This window comes from Microcaecilia unicolor, chromosome 9 (genome assembly GCF_901765095.1).
Source record: "Microcaecilia unicolor chromosome 9, aMicUni1.1, whole genome shotgun sequence".
Lineage (NCBI taxonomy): Eukaryota > Metazoa > Chordata > Amphibia > Gymnophiona > Siphonopidae > Microcaecilia > Microcaecilia unicolor.
Window position 1 is genome coordinate 220066695 of NC_044039.1, and position 15250 is coordinate 220081944.

A 15250-nucleotide genomic window follows, 5' to 3' on the forward strand; every position below is an offset into this window, starting at 1 on the left:
TCGGTATGTTTTACAGTTTTAATATGCTTCTCAACATGGTTTTCGTATCTTCTCCCTCCCACTCATTTGGCATTTTGTACATTTTCTGTGGGGTTTTCGTGTTCAGCTACTTTGTGGGTTTTGCACCCTTGCCTTGAGAGAACTGTCACCCGTAGTTCTGAGAAATCAGAAATATCCAGAAACACATGGCCCTCTTTGAACACCCTACCAGCGCTACCAAACTACTCCGTTCCACAGTTTACACCCTATCAGGATGCATTATGGGACCTGCACATCAGGGACTACAAATCCCACGCTGCTTAGGGGATGTAAGTTGAAAACCAGGATTGTCTCTACTGGAACTGGGTAAGCTGACAGTTATATGTAGCAGGTTAGGACTCCATGTACTGTGTGTGCGTCCGTGTGCGTTGCTAATTACATGCTATGCTGAATGCCGGGCTGTGTGTGATCAGTAGAGGCTGTTTTGGCTTTAAAGCCCTCTTTTAAAAGGAGACAGATCTTTGAGCTTTAATATTCCTTTATCTCTTGTTTGTCCTGTTTGTCCTGATTAGATTGTAAGCTCTGTCGAGCAGGGACTTTCTCTTCATGTTCAAGTGTTCAGCGATGCGTACATCTAGTAGCGCTATAGAAATGATAAGTAGTAGTAGTAGTTTTTGGGATACCGGAATCTTGCTACACTTTGGGATTCCGGAATCTTGCTACTCTCTGGGATTCTGCACAGAATCTTGCTACACTTTGAGATTCCGGAATCTTGCTACTTTTTGTCCTTATCCCTTATGTGTGCTGTTTGTCCTGATTAGATTGTAAGCTCTGTCGAGCAGGGACTTTCTCTTCATGTTCAAGTGTTCAGCGATGCGTACATCTAGTAGCGCTATAGAAATGATAAGTAGTAGTAGTAGTTTTTGGGATACCGGAATCTTGCTACACTTTGGGATTCCGGAATCTTGCTACTCTCTGGGATTCTGCACAGAATCTTGCTACACTTTGAGATTCCGGAATCTTGCTACTTTTTGTCCTTATCCCTTATGTGTGCTGTTTGTCCTGATTAGATTGTAAACTCTGTCGAGCAGGGACTGTCTCTTCCTGTTCAAGTGTACAGCGCTGCGTACATCTAGTAGCGCTATAGAAATGATAAGTACTAGTAGTACCATTTCTACTGTTACGCATAGGCTATGCAGCTCAGCAGCAGGCACTGCAATCCACTAATCAGACTATTTTAGATATGGGGGATAGGATGCAGCATCCTCGCCGAATCTCCCCAGAGAACTGGTTCAGATCTTTTACATGGCAATTCTATTACCAGGGAATAAATTGCCAGAATGACCTGAGACTCACTTTCTGAATAAAGACTCATATATATTGTCCAACACAAGTTTTGAATCCTCTCTTTTCATCCGCAGGATCTGGGCTCTGCCATGGATAGACCAGGAGTGCCACCTTGTGGTTATTACTGAGAATACACTAGAAAAATGGAGAGCCTTTGTTTTGCAAGGTCACTCTCTAATCCCTCTTTTGCACTTACAAGAAAAAGACAGCGGGGGGGGGGGGGGGGGGAACGGGGGACGAGCAGCTGAAGAACAGACCAAAGACGATAAAGATTTCTCCCCATACCTTTTAAAAGCAACAGTTGACTGCTTGGTCCTGACTCTAATTTCAGGTAACTGCCGTTCTCCAGCCTTCCCCTTCTACTACTACTACTACTTAACATTTCTAGAGCGCTACTAGGGTTACGCAGCGCTGTACAGATGAACATAAATTGACATAAAGGACAGTCCCTGCTCCAAGGAGCTTACAATCTAAAGGGCGAAATGTCAAGTTGGGGCAGTCAAGATTTCCTGAATAGAGGTGTAGTGGTTAGGTGCCGAAGGCGACATTGAAGAGGTGGGCTTTGAGCAAGGCTTTGAAGATAGGTAGGGAGGGGGCCTGGCGTATGGGCTCAGGGAGTTTATTCCAGGCATGGGGTGAGGCGAGGCAGAAAGGGCGGAGCCTGGAGTTGGCGGTGGTGGAGAAGGGTACTGACAGGAGGCATTTGTCTTGAGAACGGAGGTTACAGGTAGGAATGCAAGGGGAGATGAGGGTAGAGAGGTAGTGAGGGGCTGTAGATCGAGTGCATTTGTAGGTTAAAAGGAGAAGCTTAAACTGTATGCAGTACCTGACCGGAAGCCAGTGAAGTGACTTGAGGAGAGGGGTGATATGAGTGTACCGGTTCAGGCTGAAGATAAGACGTACAGCAGAGTTTTGAATGGACTGAAGGGGGGATAGGTGGCAAATTGCCCACTGCCAGAATTAGCCTTGCTGTTTTATGCATGTGAGCTGCGCAAGTGGCTTACATTTCCCTCCAAATCCCTTGATCCTGTGGTTCATAACTTGAGTTTACGATTCCCAAGGAAAGCGATAATAAAAACTTGTAATAAATTACATAATTAAATAAACCACACTGTGGGGGTTGGGAGGAGATATTCAATGGCAGTTAACAGGGCACCAGCAATGAATATCTCCTCTGACCATCGTGACCGCTGTCCACCAGTGCCAGAGCAGTCTGTGGCAGAATTGGTGTGGTGCCAAAGTTATACAAGCACTGGTAATATTCAGTTCCAGCACCCACATACCTAGCTGGGAAAGTAGGACCACTTAAACCGCAGTCTTAACTCTGCTCGGCCAAGCTGTGCAGGTTTGGCACTACATACCAGCCATACCAACACAACTTCTGGATATTCAATGCTCCTGCCTCAAGATGGCCCACCCAGGGGAGGGAGGCCTCAAGCAACACTTTGATGAGCGGCACCTCGGAGGAGCGGCATCTCCCCCTTTGCGGTGTTTTACCTCACACTGATGTTTCAAACTTAGCAACGGCAGTGATTCCCATACGCTGCCATGCTGCCGGCACCCACCTCTTCCCTTTACTGCGGCTGCCTGTCTGATGTAACTTCCTGTTTTGTCAGAGGCTCAGGGTAATTTCAATTACCCTGATATTGACTGGGTAAATGTAACATCGGGGCATGCTAGGGAGGTAAAATTCCTTGATGAAATCAAGGACTGCTTTATGGAGCAGCTGGTACAGGTGCCGACGAGAGAAGGAAAAATTCTAGACCTGGTCCTTAGCAGAGCACATGATCTGGTGCGGGAGGTAATGGTGTTGGGGCCGTTTGATAATAGTGATCATAATATGATAGGATTTGATAGCTTTGAAGTAAGTATACACAGGAAATCAAATACGTTAGCGTTTAACTTTAAAAAAGGAGACTATGATAAAATGAGAAGAACGGTGAAAAGAAAACTTAGAGGAGCGACTGAGAGGGTCAAAAATTTACATCAGGCATGGATGCTGTTCAAAAACACCATCTTGGAAGCCCAGGCCAAATATATACTGCATATTAAAAAAGGAGGGCGGAAGATCAAACGACAGCTGGCATGGTTAAAAAGTGAGGTGAAGGAAGCTATTAGAGCTAAAAGAAAATCCTTCAGAAAATGGAAGACGTGGCACGTTTGCTCCGCCTAAGGCAGCATCTTGCCTTGGGCCGGCCCTGGGCCCACCACTGAATGTTCGAGACTGATTTAGCCAGAGGTGGCTGGTTCAGTACTGGTCCGACCGTTCCAAACTCTCCACTATCTCTCTTTGGGATTCAAACACATCCTGTGAGTTCATTTCATTATCATGGAGTCATTTTAGACTCCCATCTCTCCTTTTCCCCGCAAATTGCCAGTTTATATAAATCTATTTTTTTTGTCCTCCGTCAGTTGCACTCTTTCCATAGGTATTTTGAACAATTCACTTTTCATACTCTGGTCCTATAGCTTCTCATGACCCGTCTTGATTATTGTAATATCAGATACCTTGGCAGTTCCCGTTCAAACCTGAAGAAACCTCAGTCAGTACAGAATACGGCAATTAAACTCATTTGTCATGCTCGTAAATTTGATCATGTTTGTCCTCTGTTTCAAAAACGTCATTGGTTACCGATAGAACAGTGTATATCATCTGTAAATTTCTTACTCTTACTTTTAAGGCCTTTCGCGCTGGTCTTCCGGATTATCATGTTACATTGGCCAGTCCTTCCTTATTCCCTTATTCGCCTTCTCCATTCTATAAATGTCTATGGTTTGGTCCTCCCAGTTTGAACAGAAACATCATTCTGCTTCCTTTTTCACTGTTCCCTCTTATTGGAATGCTCTCCCGCTTTCTCTTCGGGCCGAATCATCATTTAAACAGTTTAAGGTAGCTTTGAAAAGGCACCTTTTTAAACCAGCTTTTTCTTTGGAATGGAATGGAGCAGTTTCAGGTTCACTGTCACTATCCCTCCGCCTTGCCTTTTCCCTTTCTTTTCCCCCTTTTACTAATCTCCCCCCACCAACCCACCCACCCACACCCACACACACACACACACACAATCTAGTCCTGGTTTGATTGCTTATTTACTTTCCTATCGCGTTGATGTAGTTCCTTGCCAACAATTTTGTTTTTAAATTGTAAACCGCCCACTTCTGTGAGTCAGCTTGGGTGGTATACCATGATCTAACACACTATTTAAAAAAAAGGGGGGGGAAGGGAAATGGGACGATTTATCGCCTTTCTGTGGTTTTTGCAACTACATTCAAAGCAGTTTACATATATTCAGGCACTTATTTTGTACCAGGGGCAATGGAGGGTTAAGTGACTTGCCCAGAGTCACAAGGAGCTGCAGTGGGAATCGAACTCAGTTCCCCAGGATCAAAGTCCACTGCACTAACCACTAGGCTACTCCTCCACTCATTCCACCAATAAGAGCCAACCTCATCAGTGATGTCACAATGGCTTAACTGCCTAATACTTGGCTCACTTCTGATATTGTGATGTCATAAGGGAAAGGGGGAGAGGGAAATGGGACTTGATATACCGCCTTTCTGAGGTTTTTGCAACTACATTCAAAGAGGTTTACATATTTTCAGGTTCTTATTTTGTACCAGGGCAATGGAGGGTTAAGTGGCTTGCCCAGAGTCACAAGGAGCTGCAGTGGGAATTGAACTCAGTTCCCCAGGATCAAAGTCCACTGCACTAACCACTAGGCTACTCCTGCACACATTCCACCAATAAGAGCCAACCTCATCAGTGATGTCACAATGGCTTGATTGCCCGATACTTGGCTCACTTCTGATATTGTGATGTCATAAGGGAAAGGGGGAAAGGGGATTGGGACTTGATATACTGCCTTTCTGGGGTTTTTGAAACAACATTCAAAAGGTTTACATATATTCAGGTACATATTTTGTACCAGGGGCAATGGAGGGTTAAGTGACTTGCCCAGAATCATAAGGAGCTGCAGTGGGAATTGAACTCAGTTCCCCAGAATCAAAGTCCACTGCACTAACCACTAGGCTACAAACACTGTGGGGCACTGGTTCCCAAACCTGGTCCTGGAGGCACCCCAGCCAATCAGGATTTCAGGATATCCACTATGAATATTCATGAGAGAGAGAGAGAGAGAGATTTGCATGCACTGCCTCCACTGCATGCAAATCTCTCTCATGAATATTCATAGTGGATATCCTGAAAACCTCACAGGCTAGGGTGCCTCCAGGACCAGGTTTGGGAGCCCCTGGTCTAGGGTAATAATCACACCTGTCCCCTGGCCCTTTAGCTCTGTATTTGCTGAAAATAAGGTGTGTTGCTCAGAGAATATGGAAAAATAATATTTATTATATAAATATCAATACAATAATAGCAGTAATAACCAGTTCTTAACTTATAATAAATCCTTTAACTACCAATAATTATATCTTAGATCAGTGGTTACCAAACCTGGTCCTGGAGGCACCCCAGCCTGTGAGGTTTTTGCAGGATATCCACAATGAATATTCATGAGAACGTTTTGCAAGCACTGCCTCCACTGCATGCAAATCTCTCCCATGAATATTCATAGTGGATATCCTGAAAACCTGACTGGCTGGGGTGCCTCAAGGACCAGGTTTCTGGGCTAAACATTCAGCCACCAGCAGTCAGTGAATTTTTTTGCCACCACCAGCTAAAAGCCTGGATATTCAATGTCTGGGCACTGAATAGGCCTGTATGGTGCAGATTAAGTGCCGATTTTAGTCTTAACCAGTTAAGTTAAACTGGCCCAAGACAGGTCTGCTATGTATGACATCCTATCTGGCCAGTTAAGTGCTGACTCTGCCCCCAGACCACCACTGAATAGCCGGTTTCGGTGTAGGCGATACTCAGAGGCGGTATCCAGTCAACAGACAAGAACCCACACAGGTGGTTTAACTGTGCAGGAGCCTCTCCTGTCCAGTTAAATCGCTTTGAATATTGACCTCTATATTCTATCTATCCATCTAAGTGAACAGTTAAAATATATTTTCTTTTTTTTCTCTCTTTCTCCCACATTCCCAGCTTCAGAATTAGGAGCCAAGCTCTAAATTAGGCTGATAGAGTCTTTCATTGCACTGATGAGGCTGCAGGGGGCGCCAATGACACTAACACAGTACAAACAACAAAATACAAACACCCATTCTGGTTGCCCGTACTTTCACACTGCATGTAGCACTCATCAGCACACTATTATGCTTCTTTTTTTTTTCATAAAAATGTACTTACAGGGACTAGATTTACCAGAATATGCTGAGAGGAAATGGGAAAACAATAGATAATCAAAACAACTCAGAATTACTCAAGCCAGGTGTTCTACAAAGGCTGAGAAAATTAGGGGTGGGGAGGTTACAAAAAAAGAGAGACAAAAACAGAAAGAAGTGAGAGAAGAAAAGGACAGAGCAGGAGAGAGAGAAGGGCAGGGAAAAAGCGAGAAAGAGATACACAGCGAAGGAAGGGGGTAGAGAGGAATGGACATAGCAGGGTGGAGGAAAGAGAGAGGACAAGAAGGAGGGAGAGAAAAAAAGGCAGAAGCAGAGAGGGACAGAATGAGAGGGAGGGTAAAAAAGAAACAGAGAGGAAAAGACGAGGATGGATGAAGGAAAGAGAGGGAGGGAGAGAGGGAAAAAACGAAATAAAAGAGGGACATAGGAGGCTTGAGCTCCATCGGAGCAGTGAGAAATAAGCTATTTTTACTCCTCTCCTGCCTCCTTTAGGAGTGATTTTTGCAGTACTTAGCTTTCGCCCATACCATGTCCACCTGGAAGTTACTTGAGAAATTTAAATAACTTCCAGAGGATGCGGAACACCGCCGACCACAGAGTCGCAGAGTGGGACCCAGCATGGCCGATACGGTGTCAGATAGGGCAGGTACTGATGACGAGGTCACGATCTATTCTGGCTCCAACGAGGAGGGAAATCACTAATAAGGATGTGGTGCGCTGTTTTCGGGCTTTAAAGCCGGAGATGCAGGCTGTGCGCGGGGATCTCCAAAAGGCGCTTACCGAGATCCGGAGGGAATTGGGGGCCGGGGTGGAGAAAACAGAGGAACTCGTGGACACATTTGAGGAGCATCTGGCCACCAAGATGAAGTCAGGTCACAGAGACAGCAGTAGTGCTAAGAGAGGCTAGACCAGGCACAATTTGAATTTCCGGGGTATCCTGGAGTCAGAGCCGTACCAGGACTCCATGAAGACCATTACCAATATTTGTTTGTTTCTGCTATAGTTGGATGAGCAGACATTTGGCACCAAGGAGCCCCAAAAGATTCAATTGAACAGATCACATAGAAGTGTGGGACTGCGGAAGGACTTGGCCCCTGGGAACATTACTGTCTGCATCCATGACTGTACCCTTAAGGAGGAGATATTGCACAAGCCTCAGTCCAGGAAGGATCTGATATTTATTTATTTATTTATTTATTTCATTTATTTGGATTTTGCTCACATCTTTCTCAGAGGTATTTCTCTGTCCCTGGAGGGCTCACAATCTAAGGTTGCATCTGTGGCAATGGAAGGTTAAGGGGTCTTTTTACCAAGCTCTGGGGAAAAGGGCCCTGCACTAGCAGCGGGAGCCATTTTCCCCTCACGTCAGGGCCCTTTTTACCACAGTGGGTAAAAAAGCCCCCAGACCTCTTACTGTGTGGCCATATGGCGAGAAGCCCTTACTGCCACCCATTGAGGTGGCGATAAGGGCTCCCGCGCTAACTTGGAGGTAACTGGGCAGCGAGCAGTGATACCTGATTACCACAATGTTAGTGCCGCACAAGCCATTTCTAGGGGGTTTTCTCCCCCCCCCCCCCCCCGGAAATGGCACGCGCTCGGGGCGGGACTCCATCCAGTGACCGGGTTGGGCTGGCGGTAGTCCCGGAAGAGTGAGCGGTAAGCTTGCCCAAGATCACAAGGAGCAGCAGCGGGATTTGAGGCCACTCCTCCACTCCAACGGGACACTTGTAGAATTTCTGATTACCACTACTCTGTTTACACTACTCTGCAAAGGCGAAGGGAACTGGTACCTGTGACAAAATATCTGCAAAGCTCAAACTACAGCTATAAGCGGCTGTTTCCATTTGGGCTGTTGCTTACAGTGGCTGGCAAGTCAAAAAGAGCGACCACGTGCGCAGAGGCCTGGCAGGTGATGATGGATCTCGGTTGCACGGGCTGGCCCACCCAGGAGGAACAGCCGGGGGCTTCCCCACCTAAAGCCTCCTTGGGTACTGATAGCGGACTTAAAGTTACTGGCAGATGAACCAAGGCGTCACAGTGCAGTGGGGCACAAGATGGAGATATGGACTCTGACTAGACTGGCTTCCGCAACAAGGCTTTGATTGGAACTGGGGCTGGTGTGGAGTATAGTAGTGAAAGGGGGAGTGCTTGCAAGTATGACTGTTGATAGTGTATGAGTGCTAGTGGAGGGGGAGAGATGAGGGAAAGGATGGGTCCTATTCAGGGGCATGGGGGGGAATCTTCCTTCAGGAAATGGGCTGGCGATGAAGGGTCAGAATCAGCATGATCAATCGGGGTTGGGAGGGAAAAATTAGGGGGGAGGGAGAGATATGGGGGAAGTTTTAAGGGGAGTACTACTATTACTTAGTAAGAGTGGGTTCTTGGAATGTTAATGGTTTACATGATGCAGGGAAGCGGAGTAACTGAAGCATTTGCAGTGGGACATAATTCTATTGCAAGAGACTCATCTGAGAGCCAGAGATGAGTACTATCTAATACATTGGTCCTTTGAGGTGTGCGGGACCCATAGCTGTGGGGGGGGGGGGGGGGGGGGGGGGGGTTAAAAAGGGGAGTCTGACTATACTGTGTAGATCCAATTGTTCCTTTGTAGTGGATGAGGTGTATAACGATTCTCTGGGGTGCTGTTTAGCAGTGTCTGGTCAATTTAGGGGTATTCAATCACGATTATAAATAGTTATGGTCCTAACAAGAGACAGGGCCCTATTTTCGGAGTCATATGGCTCCTTTACAGGCTTTTGCGAAGGGTCAGGGATTTCAGTTAGCTTCAGGTGGGGTACTGGATAATTCCAACAGAAGGGGGGGTTATAATCGGAGAAACAGGAAGGCGCTTTTTAGTCTAGTTAATGGGCTGGATCTCCTGGATGTTTGGCACTTGTACCACCTTTCTTCGAAGACTTACACATTTTAGTCTCACTCAGCTGGAACTTAACTACTACTACTACTACTACTACTACTTAACATTTCTAGAGCGCTACTAGGGTTACGCAGCGCTGTACAATTTAACAAAGAGAGACAGTCCCTGCTCAAAGAGCTTACAATCTAATAGACAAGTGAACGGTCGGTCCGATAGGGGTAGTCAAATTGGGGCAGTCTGGATTCCCTGAACGGTAAGGGTTAGGTGCCGAATGCAGCATTGAAGAGGTGGGCTTTAAGCAAAGACTTGAAGACGGGCAGGGAGGGGGCTTGGCGTAAGGGTTCAGGAAGGTTGTTCCAAGCATAGGGTGAGGCGAGGCAGAATGAGCGGAGCCTGGAGTTGGCGGTGGTGGAGAAGGGTACTGAGAGGAGGGATTTATCCTGTGAATGGAGGTTACGGGCGGGAACGTAAGGGGAGATGAGGGTAGAAAGATAGTGAGGGGCAGCAGACTGAGTGCATTTGTAGGTAAGAAGGAGAAGCTTGAATTGAATGCGGTATCTGATCGGAAGCCAGTGAAGTGACCTGAGGAGAGGGGTGATATGAGTATATCGGTTCTGGCGGAATATGAGACGTGCAGCAGAGTTCTGAACAGATTGAAGGGGGGATAGATGGCTAAGTGGGAGGCCGGTGAGGAGTAAGTTGCAGTAGTCCAGGCAAGAGGTAATGAAAGCGTGGACGAGAGTTCGGGTGGTGTGTTCAGAGAGGAAAGGGCGAATTTTGCTGATGTTAAAGAGGAAGAAGCGACAGGTCTTGGCTATCTGCTGGATATGCGCAGAGAAGGAGAGAGAGGAGTCAAAGATGACTCCGAGGTTGCGGGCAGATGAGACGGGGAGGATGAGGGTGTTATCAACTGAGATAGAAAGTGGAGGAAGAGGAGAAGTGGGTTTTGGTGGAAAGACGATAAGCTCGGTCTTGGACATGTTCAGTTTCAGGTGGCGGTTGGACATCCAGGCAGCAATGTCGGATAAGCAGGCCGATACCTTTGCCTGGGTCTCCGCGGTGATGTCTGGTGTGGAGAGATACAGTTGGGTGTCATCAGCATAGAGATGATACTGGAAACCATGAGATGAGATCAGGGAGCCCAGGGAAGAGGTGTAGATTGAGAAGAGAAGGGGTCCAAGGACCGATCCCTGGGGAACACCAACACTAGGATTGATCTGATGTGGTGTCATCATGAGTTGTGGGGGGCAGGTCCATGATTATACATAGAGTCCATACATATTTCTGACCATTCCCAGTATGGGTGGAATTGGGTTTGGAGGGTTTCCAGCGTCTCCCCGGATATTGAAGACTCAATAAACATGTATTAGTAGATTGGAAGGTTTGTGATGATCTTCAGACTGTTATATCTCATAGATAATGATAATGGGACAGTGAGTAATAGTATTTTATGGGATGTGCTTAAGGCAGTGGTGCGGAATCATCTGGTGAAGCGGGAGGCCTGCAGAAAAAAGGAGAGAGAGCAGAAACATCTTAAACTTCAAGAACGACTCACTGTGCTGGAACAGCAGCATCACAGGTATAATTAGAGCTGGTGGACTTTATTTATTTATTTGGATTTTGCTCACACCTTTTTCAGTAGTAGCTCAAGGTGAGTTACATTCAGGTACACTGGGCGCAGCAGACTGAAACAGCGTCTTTTTGAATTTGGTAATAAGTCAGGGGACTCAATTGGCTAGGTTATTATAGGAACGGCGGACCAACCAGCTGATATGAAAAATTAAGGAGCCAGGAGGGGCATTTCATCACTCTGATGGTAACATTCAAGGGTAATTTTTGCACTTTTATAGAACATTGTATGAGCAATTCGAGCAGCGCACAGAAGAGGATATTTCTGCTTATTTGCAGGGGATTGAGCTACCTGTACTGTCTGGGGAGGACAGGGATCACTTAGTTGCTCCTATAATGCTTGAGAAAATGGGGTGGGCCATAAAAAAATGTGAACAGTGGGAAGGCACCAGGCCTTGATGGTCTTATTGCTAAATTTTATAAATTGGGGTAGAAGTGGGAGAAATTTTGACTTGAGTGGGTAGAGGGCTGTTGTGGGCAAATTTGCTTCTGCCCAGTATGCGGGAAGTGAGTATTACTGTGTTATTAAGCCTGGCAAGGATCCGGCTGAGATGTGGTTCTTACTAGCTGTTGTCCCTTCTTAATGTTAATGTGAAACTTTTGGCCAAAGTGTTGGCAGAGCATCTAGGTTCAGTATTACCCCAGTTGAATCATCATGACCATCAGGGTCTGTACCTAAGCGACAGGTATGTGACAATATCTGTTGAATCTTGAACGTGATGTGGGAGGCGCAGAGGACTCGGTCGAAACTGCTGCTTTTGGCCTAAGATGTGGAGAAGGCTTTTGATCAGGTATGCTGGACGTTTTTATGGCAGGTGTTGGCTAAGGTAGGCTTGGGAGCTCATTTTTGTACTTGTACTTGGCTAGGGTAAGGGTCAATGGGGATATATGTCCCCCTTTGAGATTGTGAGGGGTACAAATCAGGAGTGTCCCCTATCCCCACTTTTGTTCTCATTAACTATTGAACCTTTGGCTCAACGGATTCGTTCAAATCTAGATATTCATAGTTTCCAGCTAGGTGAGACCCAATATAAATTGGCATTATTTGCTGATGACATTTTGTTGTATGTGGGGCATCCAAATATTTCTCTTCCAGTTATTTTGCAGGAACAATCTCGATTGTTTAATATTTAATTTATAGACCGTAAACTGATTATGTGTTTGTAATTCTATCCGATTGGGATTTTTTTTCTGATAGTTTGTAATCCGCTTTGCACTGTTTTGGTTAAAGGTGGAATAGAAATCACATTAGTATACTGCAGTATAGTATAGGAATTGAAGATTTTGAAGGGGGGGGGGGGGGTGGCTGATTACAAGGTGATTCTTGATAAAATGGAGATTTGGGGGGTTACCCTTGAACCTGAGAAGGAAGAACGCCTTAAAAAGAATTTCCCTTTTAAGTGGGTGGTGTCTCATATTCGATATGTAGGAATACAGGTGGCCTTGAGATCTTCGGCAGCTTTACTCAATTAGAGCCCTTAAAAAGGACTTATATAGATGGTATGTGGTTATCATAGTGAGGGCGGATAGCTGCGCTTAAAATGCATGTGCTGCCTCATCTATTATTTTTATTTCAGAGACTCCCAGTAGTGGTTCCTGACAGGGGTTTTGCAGATGTTGCAAGGGGAGTTCACTCGGTTTATCTGGGGAACTAAGTCTGCCAGATTGGCCAAAAAGATTTTGTGGCAGGAGTTGGTTTGGGGGGGGGATCAGGTGGTACTGAATGTTTTATAGTATTATTGGGTGGGGCAACTTAAATTATGGGACTGGGAGGGGTCTCCAACTAAGGGGGGGGGGTGTTGATTGAACAGTTCTTTTCCCACTGTACCACTTGCTATGGATGTCTAAGATCCCTAAACAATACTCCCTGCATAGATAGAATCCTTTTACGAAGCATCTTTTGGGTTTGTGGCATAGGATGAAGAGGAAGTTGGGTATTAAGGTTATGAATTCTTCTTTGGCAGTGCTTAGGTATGAGCCCCAATTTCAAGTGGGGAAGGAAAGTGGGGTATTTGCTCATTAGGCAGAGGGGGGCCTTATATGTTTTAGATAGTTTTTAGATGTGGGAGAGTTTATTCCGTTTGAGGACTTGAAGGTCACCTATCATTTAAAAGAGGGGGAAGGTTTTTTTTTTCTATAGTCGCAGGTTAAATGCTGTAAGATGGGACAGGTTGGCTTAAATCTGACCCTGATGAGATGGAACATTTTGAAAATTTATGAACGGCCATGGGCAAGTTTCCCAGACCACTATCCTTGATATATAGGTTTTTAAGGTCTGGACCTTCCAGAAGTATGGGTTTATGCAGCAATGGGAAAGTGCTTTGGGGATGGAATTTGAGCAGAGTGAATGGAAAAGGGTGTTCTAAGAGGTACTATTTGTGTATTGATTAAAGAGAATGCATACAAGGTGGTCACATGTTTGTACTATATAAAATTAAAAGCTATGCCCCCCCTCCCCTCGTAAGTTCTGATGAGTGCTGGAGGTGTTTGGAGGCTAAAGGCACTTTTTATCATATCTGATGCGAATGTGGGACAATTCAGAAATATTGGATTGCAGTGGTGCAACGTATGATCCAGAGTCTGGGCAAATCTTTTCCCCTGACCCCTAAGGCTTGTTTGTTGGGTCCTGAGTAACAAGACTGGTTGGAGTTGGCAAGTTCACCTCAAATAATTATGTTTAGCAGTGGCTCATTGGAAGAAATCAACTGGGCCTACTGTGATGGACTGGCTGGTAAGAGTGACTCATCTTCATGAATTGGAGATACTCACGGATCGTCTTCATGCATGCTATGATCTTATACTTTCTGGAGTTGAACAGGAGGGTTTGTTGTTGAGTAAAGGGAGCACTGTAGAAACACAGTGTGTCCCTCGTTTGGTGGTTCTGGGGTACTTGGGGGAAGGAGTGGGGGGGAGGGGGTTGGAGATTATTTCTAGGGATATTTGTGTAATATTGAGTGATATTTTGAGGTTTGTGTATGTTTGTGTATGTTTGCTTGATTTCTTTTACTACAATAAAATTTATGGATATAAAAGAAATAAGAAAAAAGTGAGGTGGAGAGGAAGAGACAAAGAAGGACAGAGGAAAGAGAGTGAGGGAGGAGGACGCAGGAAAGAAGCAGAGGTAGAGGGAGAGAGGATACAAATAAAAAAAGTGAAGCAGAGAACAAAAGAAGAGGGAAGTAAAGCTGGAGAGAAAAGGAGAAAGAAACGAGGCAAAAGAGACTGGGTAGACAGAATAGGATAAGAGAGAAGGAATGAACTTGGAAAAGAATGAAGTCCCAGGAGACCTGTGTCCTACTCACCTTCAGCCACATCATCATCCACAGTCAGCTTGAGGCTCTTGCCTCGCCGTACCACTCTGACAGTGTGCCAAGCATTGTCATTAAGCTTCTGCCCTGCATAAAGTATCTCTGGTCCTTTGCCTGGGAATGGTGGATAGACAAGAGTCAATGACAGCCATGGTATCGTCTAGAAACTTCATTGAACCACTCTGGTGTAAGCCTTTGGAGCAAAGGACGGTGACACAGGAGTTGTCTCCCTCTATGCAGAACCCAATTCCATGTGCACATTCTCCTGGCCAGAGCTCCTTTCAGTAGCTGTTCCCCTTCTAAACAGCTGCTGTTACGCAGACTATTCAGGACATTCAAGGTTGAAGGTGGGAGAGAGGGGCAGCCGATTCCAGATACGACATTCCAGGGTGTGTAGCTCAGCACTGGAAGTCTACTCATGTCCTGCTCAAGGCACACCAGGGTGGTTCACCTAGAGACCTCATCTCAGTGACCTCATCTCAGCCTTTCAAGCAAAGTGCCATCTTGGCTATCGAGATACATAGCATTCTTGCCCCTGCTTGACTGCTACCTTGTACCTTGCAAACAATATTCCTGCAACAAAGAAGAGCTCATTTCAGCACAATTTGCTCCCCTCCCACTACGCCCTGTGCCTGGATTGTAAAGGTGAGAGGAACAAAACTGCTGGTGGAGCCAACCAGCTCCAGGTCATGAGGATTAGACTGATCCAATCCTGGTTTAACCTTGCTGCATCCATGGACTTGGGGGTCCTGCTTTCCACTAGCCCCTTGGTCTTCACTCCCAATCCTTGACGGCTGCCAATTGGTCAGGTTGTCAGGCTACCCCTAATAAATATTCATGAGAGAGATTTGCATACACTGTAGATAAT

General features: G+C 45.8%; 1 protein-coding gene across 1 annotated transcript in view; it reads right to left on the bottom strand.

The window, feature by feature from the left end:
• NRXN3 (neurexin 3) overlaps nt 1-15250 on the bottom strand; it is a 1814506-nt gene that overhangs the window by 1062069 nt on the left and 737187 nt on the right. Inside the window, 1 exon segment of the mRNA XM_030213725.1 lies at nt 14377-14496. Coding sequence (XP_030069585.1) covers nt 14377-14496 — 120 coding nt within the window.